Below are 14,630 nucleotides of genomic sequence, written 5' to 3' on the forward strand. Positions count from 1 at the left end.
AGTTACTGTAGAGGAAGAGGAGCCAATGACACAGTTATTGTAGAGGAAGAGGAGTCTGTGATGGAGTTACTGTAGAGGAAGAGAAGCACATGTAGTTATTGTATAGTAAGAGGAACCAGTAACAGAGTTACTATGGAGGAAGAGGAGACAGGGCTGGAGTTATTGTATAGGAAGAGAAGCCAAAACTAAAGGGTTTTTAATGGAAGAGAAGCCCAGGACTAAGGTTTTTTTAGAGGAAGAGAAACCCAGGACTGAGGATTGTAGAGGAATAGGAGCCTGGGTCAGAGTTATTGTATAGAAAAAAGAGCTTGGGACAGAGTTCCTGCAGATGAGAAGCCCATGATGGAGGTTGAATCAGAGTGATGAGATGGGAAGAAGAGATGAGCAGCAGCATTGAGGAGAGATTACGGAGGGGAGTGCAGGGAAAGAGGAAGACCAGAGAGTAGCAGGTTGCAGTAGTCTAGGTGGGAGATGAAAGGGGCGATAATAAGAGATTGTGTAGTATTCGCTGTAAGAGTCTGATCCTAGAGATGTCTTGAAGGTGAAATCGACTGGATTGGGAGATAGCATAAATGTGGGGTGTGATGGAGGAGACAGGACTGGCACCCAGGCAGCAGTCATGGGGGACAGATGATAATGTAATGGAAAGAGAGAGATTGGAGGGAATATGGACCGTAGATGGGGGAAGACAGAAGCTAACTCTTATGGTGTGTACACACTGTGAGATTTTTTCTTTCGATTTTGACTATATAGTCAAAATCGCAAGAAAAGTTAGTGCAAATCGCAAGGTGTTATGCCACTTGTGATCCCGATTCAATCCCGATGCGCAGTCCCGCCAGGTCGGTATCGCAAGAAAAGATAGACTGTGCAGGCAAGTCAATCCTTGCTAGATCGGTGTACTATCTAGTTCATCTCACATGTCAATTAAATCTCACATAAGCCAAAATCGTAAGCACACATAGTCCATATTTCAAGAAAAGTTAGTCAAAATCGGTGTTGCTGGGCTCCAGGGAGTTCAGGGGAAATCGCAAAGTGAAAATCGGGCATAGCAAGGATCTCACCATGTGTACACACCATAAGACTTGTTGAGTATAAGATAAAGTGCCAGGACATCCAGGAAGACCTAGAGGCTGGGTGGAGGTGAAGAAGTAGATTTGGGTATCATCAGCATAAAGGTGGTAACCGGATCTGGTAGAGAGAGAAGAGAGGGGTCCATGGACAGAGCCTTGGTGGGGGACAGACAGGAAGGGGGACGTAGAGTCAGAGACAGAATGGTTATAATAGTAGGAGGATATTGAGACTGTGCTGAGAAGACATTGAAGGGTCCAGATTACATTTATGGAAGTCTATGCGCCTTTTGCAGTGTTTCCTAGATGCCAGCAGAGGTTTGGTTGTTTTCTGGTAAGAGCGGATGGGGGTGCCGTCATATGTATGATATCTGTATGTAAAGTTATGGTATCTAGAGGAGAATGGGGCTGCTGGATCTGTTATACAGGGTTCTATATATCTATATATCTATATTGTCGTAGTGACCGGTGTTGTGTGACTTTTACTGACCATGGCTTTTCTCCTTACTTATGGATGTTAATGTGGACTTTTTACTGGATGTTAGTAAATTTCCAGACATTTGGCAGCTTTGTTGACCAGGAGTATCCAGTTACCATGTGACACAAGCACAGTCCCCGATAACCGTGTCTCCTCCTTCTCTCCTCGCAGGATAGCAGAGGGTCAGAGACCCCGCGGGCCGACCTCATAGACATTCACAGGACGCAGAAGAGGTGCCTGAGCGACTGGTGTTATACTGAGCACTACGACCCCGCCCTTCTCACACAGGTACCGGGCTGTGCCCCCCCCCCCAGTATCTTCATGCTAACATCCCGGGGGCCCCAGGACATCATTCATATATACAGAATAGCACTGGCTGCAGGTGGGCCCTCAGCTACTATAGGGGCCCCATGTAATACTGGATGCTAATGCCTCATACTCATGACTGTGTTATTAGTGTGTATTGTGTGTGCTTATAGTGTAAGTGTGTTATTAGTGTGTATTGTGTGTGCTTATAGTGTAAGTGTGTTATTAGTGTGTATTGTGTGTGCTTATAGTGTAAGTGTGTTATTAGTGTGTATTGTGTGTGCTTATAGTGTAAGTGTGTTATTAGTGTGTATTGTGTGTGCTTATAGTGTAAGTGTGTTATTAGTGTGTATTGTGTGTGCTTATAGTGTAAGTGTGTTATTAGTGTGTATTGTGTGTGCTTATAGTGTAAGTGTGTTATTAGTGTATATTGTGTGTGCTTATAGTGTAAGTGTGTTATTAGTGTGTATTGTGTGTGTTTATAGTGTAAGTGTGTTATTAGTGTGTATTGTGTGTGCTTATAGTGTGTGTTATTAGTGTGTATTGTGTGTGCTTATAGTGTAAGTGTGTTATTAGTGTGTATTGTGTGTGCTTATAGTGTAAGTGTGTTATTAGTGTGTATTGTGTGTGCTTATAGTGTAAGTGTGTTATTAGTGTGTATTGTGTGTGCTTATAGTGTGTTATTAGTGTGTATTGCGTGTGCTTATAGTGTAAGTGTGTTATTAGTGTGTATTGTGTGTGCTTATAGTGTAAGTGTGTTATTAGTGTGTATTGTGTGTGCTTATAGTGTGTGTTATTAGTGTGTATTGAGTGTGCTTATAGTGTAAGTGTGTTATTAGTGTGTATTGTGTGTGCTTATAGTGTAAGTGTTATTAGTGTGTGTTGGGTGTGCTTATAGTGTAAGTGTGTTATTAGTGTGTATTGTGTGTGCTTATAGTGTAAGTGTGTTATTAGTGTGTATCGTGTGTGCTTATAGTGTAAGTGTGTTATTAGTGTGTATTGTGTGTGCTTTTAGTGTGTGTTATTAGTGTGTATTGTGTGTGCTTATAGTGTAAGTGTGTTATTAGTGTGTATTGTGTGTGCTTATAGTGTAAGTGTGTTATTAGTGTGTATTGTGCGTGCTTATAGTGTAAGTGTGTTATTAGTGTGTATTGTGCGTGCTTATAGTGTAAGTGTGTTATTAGTGTGTATTGTGTGTGCTTATAGTGTAAGTGTGTTATTAGTGTGTATTGTGTGTGCTTATTACTGCATAGAGCAGATTACTATATTACTATAGTGTCATTATATACCTGTGCTGTAATAAGCCCTTCCAGCCTAGAGCATTATCTATATGTATATACCATGTGATACCCCGGGACTCTGGACGCACCACGTTGTTACAGGAGGCTAGACACGGTGATGAGCTATTGTCTGCCAGGCTGCGACCGCTGGCAGTGCCCTGATCCGTTCTCTGTCACATAATAAGAATCTGTTTCTGTCCTTCTCACCTCACCGCAGGTCCTGCATGACGCCGGGGAGGCTTACACGTGCATGGATTTCTATTATTACACCCAGGACAACTGCCTGCTCCTCATCCTGCACAATCCTATGAACCCCTTCCGTCAGAGCCAGGCCTCCTGGGACATGGCTCTCCATTCCAACGTCAGCTTCAGGTCTCATATATATTATTAATAGCTTTTATGTACATGGCGCCGGAAGGTTTCCGCAGCGCCGCACGTGGGATAGATCATACTACACCTGCCGTATGTACAAAGCAGATGCAGTCAGGTGCACAGTCTTACATAATTACATAGAGAAAATAAAGTGAAGAGGGCCCTGCGTTCAAGAGCTGACAATCCATAGCGATGTGGGCGGACACAGTGATGGGAGAAGAGCTGGGGAATGCATATATTGGAGAGTCAGGAGGACAGCAAAGTTTTAAGGGTACACCAGTTGGAATAAGTATCGTGGGAACCGTTATAGTGAGTCCCCGGAATGTTGCTCTGCGCTCCGCTGAGTGGTCACATTGGCGGCTGCTTAGCAGCAGAGCGGCATATTGATGTATAGTAGAGTGTCTTTATGTGGCTGGAAACAGACTCCGCGGTCTTGAGCCATATTCATGTAATGGACAATACCATATTTAGGCCCCCATTTATCAAGCCTTGCAGAGTGATAAATAGCACTGTGATAAAGTAGCAGCCAATCAGCTCCTAACTGCCATGTCACAGGTTGTGTTTGAAAAATGACAGGAGCTGGTTGGCTGGTACTTTATCACCATGCAATTTATCACTCTCCAAGGCTTGATAAATCTGGGCATTACTCTGATAATGGGCCTAATTCAGACCTGATCGGTGTTGTGCGTTTTCGCACAGCAGCCGATCAGGTCTGAACTGCCCATACACCGCGGCCGCAGTGTGCCGGCACATGCCAGACAGCCGACGGCCGTCTTAGCCCTGCGATCGCCTCTGCCTGATTGACAGGCAGAGGCGGTTGCTGGGCGGGAGGGGGCGGGCCGCCGTTTAGGGGGCACAGTCCGGGAAACGCAGGCATGCCTGGACCATGCGGGGGGTGGGCCACGGCAGCTGCGTGATGTCACACGTAGCCCCTGCGACCCTTACAGCGATGAGTAGCTCCCTGCCAGCGTGCAGGAGCTGCGCTGGTAGGAAGCTAATCTTCAAGTACAAAAGCATCGCCGCTGTGCGATGCTTTTGTACTTGTGGGGGGGGGGGGGGGGGGTCAGGCCTGACATGCGGGGCGGACTAGCTCTGTGCTGGGCGTCCCCCCCCACCCCCCCCCCCCCCCGCATGTCAGTGTGCCTGATCGCAGATGTGCTAAATTTAGCACATCTATGACCAGGTCTGAATTAGGCCCAATATCCAGTACTAGGGTGTTGAGAGGTTCAGTCCAAAAATGGATTAATCCTGACGCGTATCATTACAGTGCTGGCAAATTCTTCAGAGGGAAATAGCACATAGCGAGCGAGAGTCTGATGCTCTGTGTAATGATAATTCATTCAGATAACTTGCAGATATGAGACGCTGCAGTGATTCCTGGAGTTCATAAGGAAAATTCATCTAAATATGTAATAGAGCAACTCAATTACTAATACATATAAACAAAATCCTATTATTACTCACACAATGCTAAGTATTAGGAAGTATACATATACCATGTAATTATGCGGTCACATGAGCCCCATAATTTAACACTTACTGTATTCTAAATAAACCATCACTGTGATTGCAGTAAAAAAGATTATATCATTTGCCTATTAAAAAATAAATATAAAAATACAGCTATCTAAGGGGCATAATTATAATTATTGGGTTTTAGACCCAAAAAGTTATAATTTCTTATTATGTATCGCAGGCATTTAACTGTTATGATCTGGAGTAGATACCTGGACTGAGTGACGCAGAAGTCTGGGTATGAGATGGATATAGTGGATTGGCTTGACACGTAGTACAAGCACTACTCTGTTACTACCAGGCGGCACCAGGTGGCGCTCATACGATTACACTTGCCCAGCAGTCCTTTAGCCTCCTGCAATGCCAGGCTTCACCTTTAGCAGCTGTCTTTCCAGGGTGAATTAGGTCCACCCCTTACTCAAATGCCCCCAGGACTTATGGATGGACAGGGCAACTATTGGAGGCTGGGCAAGAGTAAGGTATAGTGCAGAGAGACGCTCACAGGTTGTAACCTAGATAAAGTGCCCGATACATTCTGTCACTAATATCAGTTTGTGTATGTGAGTGCAACAATGCACAGGATGGTGTTAAAACTAAACACTAACTGTATGCAAATACAACAATGCATAGGATGGAATAAGCAACTGAGTATAAACAGCATATGAATGCAACAATGCACAGGATGGTAAACAATAAAAGAGCAAAAGATAACAATCTGTATGGAAGGTGCACACAAAACCTTGATTTCAAGGTGGACTGGATCTGATCAGGAACACGAACAAGACTAGGTAACCGACTTCAGGAATACACTGAGCTGACAGGTTCTCACATGTAGCAGGAACTATAACCAGCAGATTGGGAGAGACCAGGAAGAGAATTTATATGTGGCTGCTCCAATCAGCCCCAGGAATCCAGAGATGGGATGATTAAAAGAAAGGACGTGCAGCTGCGCTGCTACACGTCCACAAAATGACAGAACAGACTAGTTGCCGAGCAACTGGGAATGCTGCCTGCGTCTAGCGTCCCGGTTGCTAGGTGCTCGGCGGCTCCCAGACCCCCTGCAGTAGCGTTGCTATGCGCAGGGCGGTACCCGGAAGCGCCGGCTGAAAGGAGGAGGTGCAGTGTAACGGTTGCCTGGCAACGGTCGGAACCTGCGTCCTCCATGAGCCGCGCCGTGGCTGTTAACATTAACAATAATCACACACACAGACAGGGCTCCAACTGTAACAGTAAAGTGATTGCTAATGACATTACTTCCTGCTTCGGGGGCCAGGGGCACTATTGTGATTGTGTGGTCATCAGACCATGCATTGACAGGGAGCACCAGATGGATCCCTCTCTTAGGAACCCAAAGGCTACGATGGCGTTAACAAGCGGGGCCTAGCATTCCAGAGATGGGTAAATCTCACAAATATCAGCACCATATGGGGGCTGTTTGTAGGTCCTCACCTAGATACATTCAGGGGAAACTTAAAATTTGCAGTTATCACATGAAAACGGGTGTTTTCAGGGGATATACTGCAAATTTATTTTGATAAATATGCTCCTAAAAATAATCACAGGACCAGATAAATACCATCAACCTACTTTCACTGTGTCCTTCATACCATCCACCTACTAATCACTGTGTCCTCCATGCCATCCACTCTACCATCCACCTACTATCACTGTGCCTTCCATGTCATCCACTCTACCATTCACCTACTATCACGGTGTCCTTTATGTCATCCACTCTACCATTCACCTACTATCACTGTGTCCTCCATGCCATCCACTCTCTACCATCCACCTACTATCACTGTGTCCTCCATGCCATCCACGCTACCATCCACCTACTATCACTGTGTCCTCCATGTCATCCACTCTCTACCATCCACTTACTATCACTGTGTCCTCCATGTCATCCACTCTACCATTCACCTACTATCACTGTGTCCTTCATGTCATCCACTCTACCATCCACCTACTATCACTGTGTCCTCCATGTCATCCACTCTCTACCATCCACCTACTATCACTGTGTCCTCCATGCCATCCACTCTACCATTCACCTACTGTCACTGTGTCCTCCATGTCATCCACTCTACCATCCACCTACTATCACTGTGTCCTCCATGTCATCCACTCTCTACCATCCACCTACTATCACTGTGTCCTCCATGCCATCCACTCTACCATTCACCTACTGTCACTGTGTCCTCCATGTCATCCACTCTACCATCCACCTACTATCACTGTGTCCTCCATGCCATCCACTCTCTACCATCCACCTACTATCATTGTGTCCTCCATGCCATCCACTCTACCATTCACCTACTGTCACTGTGTCCTCCATGTCATCAACTCTACCATCCACCTACTATCACTGTGTCCTCCATGCCATCCACTCGCTACCATCCACCTACTATCACTGTGTCCTCCATGCCATCCACTCTCTACCATCCACCTACTATCAATCTGTCCTCCATGCCATCCACTCTCTACCATCCACCTCCTATCACTGTGTCCTCCATGCCATCCACTCTCTACCATTCACTTACTATCACTGTGTCCTCCATGTCCTCCACTCTCTACCATCCACCTACTATCACTGTGTCCTTCATGCCATCTGCTCTTTACCATCCACCTACTATCACTGTGTCCTTCATGCCATCTGCTCTCTACCATCCACCTACTATCACTGTGTCCTTCATGCCATCCACTCTCTATCATCCACCTACTATCACTGTGTCCTCCATGTCATCCGCTCTTTACCATCCACCTACTATCCCTGTGTCCTTCATGCCATCCACTCTCTACCATCCACCTACTATCACTGTGTCCTCCATGCCATCCACTCTCTACCATCCACCTACTATCACTGTGTCCTTCACGTCATCCACTCTACCATCCACCTACTATCACTGTGTCCTCCATGTCATCCACTCTACCATCCACCTACTATCACTGTGTCCTCCATGTCATCCACTCTACCATCCACCTACTATCACTGTGTCCTCCATGTCATCCACTCTACCATCCACCTACTATCACTTTGTCCTCCATGTCATCCACTCTACCATCCACCTACTTATCACTGTGTCCTCCATGCCATCCACTCTCTACCATCCACCTACTATCACTGTGTCCTCCATGCCATCCACTCTCTACCATTCACTTACTATCACTGTGTCCGTCATGCCATCCACTCTCTACCATCCACCTACTATACCTGTGTCCTCCATGCCATCCATTCTCTACCATACACCTACTATCACTGTGTCCTTCATGCCAGCCACTCTCTACCATCCACCTACTATCACTGTGTCCTCCATGCCATCCACTCTACCATCCACCTACTATCACTGTGTCCTCCATGCCATCTACTCTCTACCATCCACCTACTATCACTATGTCTTCCATGCCATCCACTCTCTACCATCCACCTACTATCACTGTGTCCTCCATGTCATCCACTCTCTACCATCCACCTACTATCACTATGTTTTCCATGCCATCCACTCTCTACCATCCACCTACTATCACTGTGTCCTCCATGTCATCCACTCTCTACCATCCACCTACTATCACTGTGTTCTTCATGCCATCTGCTCTTTACCATCCACCTACTATCACTGTGTCCTCCTTGCCATCTGCTCTTTACCATCCACCTACTATCACTGTGTCCTTCATGCCATCCACTCTACCATCCACCTACTATCACTGTGTCCTCCATGCCATCCACTCTCTACCATCCACCTACTTATCACTGTGCCCTCCATGCCATCCACTCTACCATCCACCTACTGTCACTGTGTCCTCCATGCCATCCACTCTACCATCCACCTACTGTCACTGTGTCCTCCATGCCATCCACTCTCTACCATCCACCTACTATCACTGTGTCCTTCATGCCATCCACTCTCTACCATCCACCTACTATCACTGTGTCCTCCATGCCATCCTCTGTCTACCATCCACCTACTATCACTGTGTCCTCCATGCCATCCACTCTCTATCATCCACCTACTATCACCGTGTCCTCTATGCCATCCACTCTCTACCATCCACCTACTATCACTGTGTCTTCCATGCCATCCACTCTCTACCATACACCTACTATCAGTGTGTCATCCATGCCATCCACTCTCTAACATCCACCTACTATCACTGTGTCCTTCATGCCATCCACTCTCTACCATCCACCTACTATCACTGTGTCCTTCATGCCATCCACTCTCTACCATCCACCTAGTATCACTGTGTCCTCCATGCCATCCTCTGTCTACCATCCACCTACTATCACTGTGTCCTCCATGCCATCCACTCTCTATCATCCACCTACTATCACTGTATCCTCTATACCATCCACTCTCTACCATCCACCTACTATCACTGTGTCTTCCATGCCATCCACTCTCTACCATACACCTACTATCAGTGTGTCCTCCATGCCATCCACTCTCTACCATCCACCTACTATCACTGTGTCCTCCATGCCATCCACTCTATCATCCACCTACTTTTGCTGGGTGCACATATCAGAACAGTAAACGTGTTGATTGCTCTAACAGAAATTACCTGGAGCTGGTGGCAGATTCTATCTCCAACTGGGTGCAGGAAAAAGAGGCGAAGTATCAGGAGGAAAAGAGTGAGAGAGAACTGGAAGCTTTGAAACAGGCTCAGGCCTTGCAGGACAGTAGTGTTGTCTCGAAAGACGTCTCTCCCAGCAGAAAGAAAGGCAGGAAATCCACCTCACCGGAAAAATCTAAAAGTGAGTGCAGCCAGACTGTCCGGTTCTCTGGCTGTGAAGTCAGGTGCACAATTGTTTAAATCAAGTTATTAGAACAGAGATGTTTGTGCTAAGGTTGTGTTATCATTAATGCAAAAGTGCCCTCTGTCATCTGTTCCCTGATGTCATGTACTTCCTGCCGTTACCCGCTCCAAAGCCTTACCTGCTCCACCGTGTTTGTGGGGAAGGTGTTGTTCTGCTATGGCTGTGGAATTCCCAGTATCACACTCTATTTCTTACATATGGACAACTGCACCCTGTTAAGTACAGTTGTGCTCATAAGTTTACATACCCTAGCAGAATTTGTGATTTTCTGGCCATTTGTCAGAGAATATGAATGATAACTCACAAACTTTTCTTTCACTCGTGGTTAGTGGCTGGGTGAAGCCATTTATTGTCAAACAACTGTGTTTACTCTTTTTAAATCATAATGACAACAGAAACTACTCAAATGACCCTGATCAAAAGTTTACATACCCTGGAGATTTTGGCCTGATAACATGCACACAAGTTGACACAAACGGGTTTGAATGGCTACTAAAGGTAACCATCCTCACTTGTGATCTGTTTACTTGTAACCAGTGTGTGTGTGTGTATAAAAGGTCAGTGAGTTTCTGGACTCCTGAAAGACCCTTGCATCTTTCATCCAGTGCTGCACTGACGTGTCTGGATTCTGAGTCATGGGGAAAGCAAAATTGTCAAAGGATCTGCGGGAAAAGGTAATTGAACTGTATAAAACAGGAAAGGGATATAAAAAGATATCCAAGCAATTGAGAATGCCAATCAGCAGTGTTCAAACTCTAATTAAGAAGTGGAAAATGAGAGATACTGTGGAAACCAAATCACGGTCAGGTAGACCAACAAAAACTTCAGCCACAACTGCCAGGAAAATTGTTCGGGATGCAAAGAAAAATCCACAAATAACTTTAGCTGAAATACGTAACTCTCTGGAAAAAAGTGGTGTGGTTGTTTCAAGATGCACGATAAGGAGGCATTTGAAGAAAAATGGGCTGCATGGTCGAGTCGCCAGAAGAAAGCCATTACTACGCAAATGCTACAAAGCATCCCGCTTACAATACTCCAAACAGCACAGACAAAAGCCTCAAAACTTCTGGAACAAAGTCATTTGGAGTGATGAGACCAAAATTTAACTTTTTGGCCACAACCGTAAACGTTACATTTGGAGAGGAGTCAACAAGGCCTATGATGAAAGGTACACCATTCTTACTGTGAAACACGGAGGTGGATCGCTGATGTTTTGGGGATGTGTGAGCTACAAAGGCACTGGAAACTTGGTAAAAATTGATGGCAAAATGAATGCAGCATGTTATCAGAAATACTGGAGGAAAATTTGCACTCATCAGCCCGGAAGCTGCGCATGGGACGTACTTGGACGTTCCAACATGACAATGATCCAAAACACAAGGCCAAGTCGACCTGTCATTGGCTACAGCAGAATAAAGTGAAGGTTCTGGAGTGGCCATCTCAGTCTCCTGACCTCAATATCATTGAGCCACTCTGGGGAGATCTCAAACGTGCAGTTCATGCAAGACAGCCCAAGAATTTACAGGAACTGGAGGCTTTTTGCCAAGAAGAATGGGCAGCTTTACCATCTGAGAAAATAAAGAGCCTCATCCACAACTATCACGAAAGACTTCAAACTGTCATTGATGCTAAAGGGGGCAATACACGGTATTAAGAACTGTGGTATGTAAACTTTTGATCAGGGTCATTTGGGTAGTTTCTGTTGTCATTATGATTTAAAAAGAGTAAACACAGTTGTTTGACAATAAATGGCTTCACCCAACCACTAACCATGAGTGAAAGAAAAGTTTGTGAGTTATCATTCATATTCTCTGACAAATGGCCAGAAAATCACAAACTCTGCTAGGGTATGTAAACTTATGAGCACAACTGTATTTGTTCTTTGAGAGTTACAGCGAGTAAATACAAGTGGAAGGACTGTGCATAGACAATGAGTCCTAGATATCTCCTGACATTTCCCTCAGGTCCCAGGGGCAGTGGCTCAAGACCAGGGAGTCGGGCCGAAGAAGCATCGACCCCAGACCCAGACAAGGACTTGTTTTTGCGGGAGGACTCCCTGAAGGTGAGCAAGCCAATGGGAACCCTATGAAAGCTATGGATGAGGGGTATCAAGGTGCAATGGTATGAGAACACTTACTGGACATCTGCCCCGGGCAGTATTATCCCTGGATCTCTTCTCTATGTCACTAGTTCTCCGTCTCTGTTGCTTTCCATTGAAACGTTAATTAGTCAAGGCAAAAAGAAATGTTTTGTGTGGCATCTGGTGGAGATAAATGTATCAGTATAATTATCCTGTATTCATTCTGTCATGTCCAGTTACATAAATGCAGGAATTACCTCGAGTCAATCGCAGTATCTATCGCAATGGCCCTAACAGGGGTGTCTCAGGGTGAGACGTGGGCCCGTCACGTGCCGCTCACACCCAGGCCTGGAAACTGCAGTTACGTCGGGGGGAATTCATTAGTTACGTGTGGCGGTTGCATCCTTTTATCCACAGGCCTGGAAGATAGAACAGGACCGACTGAAGGAAGAGGAACGCCTTAAACTGGAAAAGAAAAACACGAAGCTCAGTAAGTCGGGCGGCAGGAATAAGGGAAGGAGCAGAGAGCGCACTGGGTCCCGGGAAGGGAAAGGATCCCCCAGCAGCAACAAGAACATGAAGGAAAACAATGCAGATGAGGAACAGAAATCTCAGGGGCCCGTTCCCGGTACAGCGGACAGCCCTGCTGCACCCTGTAAGGACGATGTCAGAGTAAGTGGGCTGGGATTGGGCTCCCGGGCCTCAGTGGATTTCCCTCTTGTTACCGGAATGCGGTCTCCCTAGTCTGGTTCTCCATAGCTCAGTCTCACACACAACCCAGGACTACCATTTCCATGCCCACTCTGAAGTTCCTGAGCCTATACTGGAGTCCGGGCTCGGTCACCTGAGCTTCCCCCGGGTGAGGGATACTGGGAGCTGCCCGGTGATATTGTGACTTTTTATTCTTTATTTGTTTAGTTTATCGGTTACGACATGGGAGACAGTCTGATCCAGGTCTCCGGGAGCACCCGCTGCCTCTACCCAACAGATGGGGGGCAGATTCAGGTGGAACATACACATTTTGAGAAAGGTAAGATGGTGTGGACGCTGTGTGAAGCTGAGGGGACGTTACATTCCGGGTCACACACAATACACACTATGGGGGTAATTCCAAGTTGATCGCAGCAGGAATTTTGATAGCAATTGGGCAAAACCATGTGCACTGCAGGGGGGGCAGATGTAACATGTGCAGAGAGAGTAAGATTTGGGTGGGTTATTTTATTTCTGTGCAGGGTAAATACTGGCTGCTTTATTTTTACACTGCAATTTAGATTGCAGATTGAACACACCCCACCCAAATCTAACTCTCTCTGCACATGTTACATCTGCCCCCCCCCCCCCCCCCCCCCCCCCTGCAGTGCACATGGTTTTGCCCAACTGCTAACAAAATTCCTGCTGCGATCAACTTGGAATTACCCCCTATATACACTTTCCAAGCACACAGGAATACCGCACGTTTTATATACTGGGAGATAAGGACGCCTGGGTCCCCTGACGCCACTTACAGGGAACAGATTATTACACTGCGTGTGTTATACATGTGTTTCTCTCTGGTTTTATCAGGTTCTTCCTTTGTAAAACTGAAATTACTGAAAGACGGACACAACTTCCTGATTCACATCATCAATCCCAAGACCCCGGACAAGCAAGAAGATATTGTGCAAGTGGAGCAGGGAGGTTGGTGTAGCGGCATAACGCAAGAGGGTGGCGGCAGATACGGGATATCCGTATAATACAGGTGTATACCCGCAGCCCAGTAATATCAGTATAGGGGATAATACAGGTGTATACCCGCAGCCCAGTAATATCAGTATAGAGGATAATACAGGTGTATACCCGCAGCCCAGTAATATCAGTATAGAGGATAATGCAGGTGTATACCCGCAGCCCAGTAATATCAGTATAGAGGATAATACAGGTGTATACCCGCAGCCCAGTAATATCAGTATAGGGGATAATACAGGTGTATACCCGCAGCCCAATAATATCAGTATAGAAGATAATACAGGTGTATACCCGCAGTCCAGTAATATCAGTATAGAGGATAATACAGGTGTATACCCGCAGCCCAGTAATATCAGTATAGAGGATAATACAGGTGTATACCCGCAGTCCAGTAATATCAGTATAGAGGATAATACAGGTGTATACCCGCAGCCCAGTAATATCAGTATAGGGGATAATACAGGTGTATACCCGCAGCCCAGTAATATCAGTATAGGGGATAATACAGGTGTATACCCGCAGACCAGTAATATCAGTATAGGGGATAATACAGGTGTATACCCGCAGCCCAGTAATATCAGTATAGAGGATAATACAGGTGTATACCCGCAGCCCAGTAATATCAGTATAGGGGATAATACAGGTGTATACCCGCAGACCAGTAATATCAGTATAGGGGGGATAATACAGGTGTATACCCGCAGCCCAGTAATATCAGTATAGAGGATAATACAGGTGTATACCCGCAGCCCAGTAATATCAGTATAGGGGGGATAATACAGGTGTATACCCGCAGCCCAGTAATATCAGTATAGGGGATAATACAGGTGTATACCCGCAGACCAGTAATATCAGTATAGAGGATAATACAGGTGTATACCCGCAGACCAGTAATATCAGTATAGGGGGGATAATGCAGGTGTATACCCGCAGCCCAGTAATATCAGTATAGGGGATAATACAGGTGTATACCCGCAGCCCAGTAATATCA

At 45.9% G+C, this 14,630-nt stretch overlaps 1 protein-coding gene across 1 annotated transcript in view; it reads left to right on the plus strand.

Annotated features, from left to right (window-relative positions):
• SPAG17 (sperm associated antigen 17) overlaps positions 1–14,630 on the plus strand; it is a 481,673-nt gene that overhangs the window by 345,704 nt on the left and 121,339 nt on the right. Inside the window, exons 16-22 of the mRNA XM_063956879.1 lie at positions 1,717–1,833; positions 3,349–3,503; positions 9,572–9,771; positions 11,799–11,896; positions 12,332–12,586; positions 12,833–12,944; positions 13,478–13,591. Coding sequence (XP_063812949.1) covers positions 1,717–1,833; positions 3,349–3,503; positions 9,572–9,771; positions 11,799–11,896; positions 12,332–12,586; positions 12,833–12,944; positions 13,478–13,591 — 1,051 coding nt within the window. The remainder of the gene's footprint in view (positions 1–1,716; positions 1,834–3,348; positions 3,504–9,571; positions 9,772–11,798; positions 11,897–12,331; positions 12,587–12,832; positions 12,945–13,477; positions 13,592–14,630) is intronic.

Source organism: Pseudophryne corroboree, chromosome 2 (genome assembly GCF_028390025.1).
Source record: "Pseudophryne corroboree isolate aPseCor3 chromosome 2, aPseCor3.hap2, whole genome shotgun sequence".
NCBI lineage: Eukaryota > Metazoa > Chordata > Amphibia > Anura > Myobatrachidae > Pseudophryne > Pseudophryne corroboree.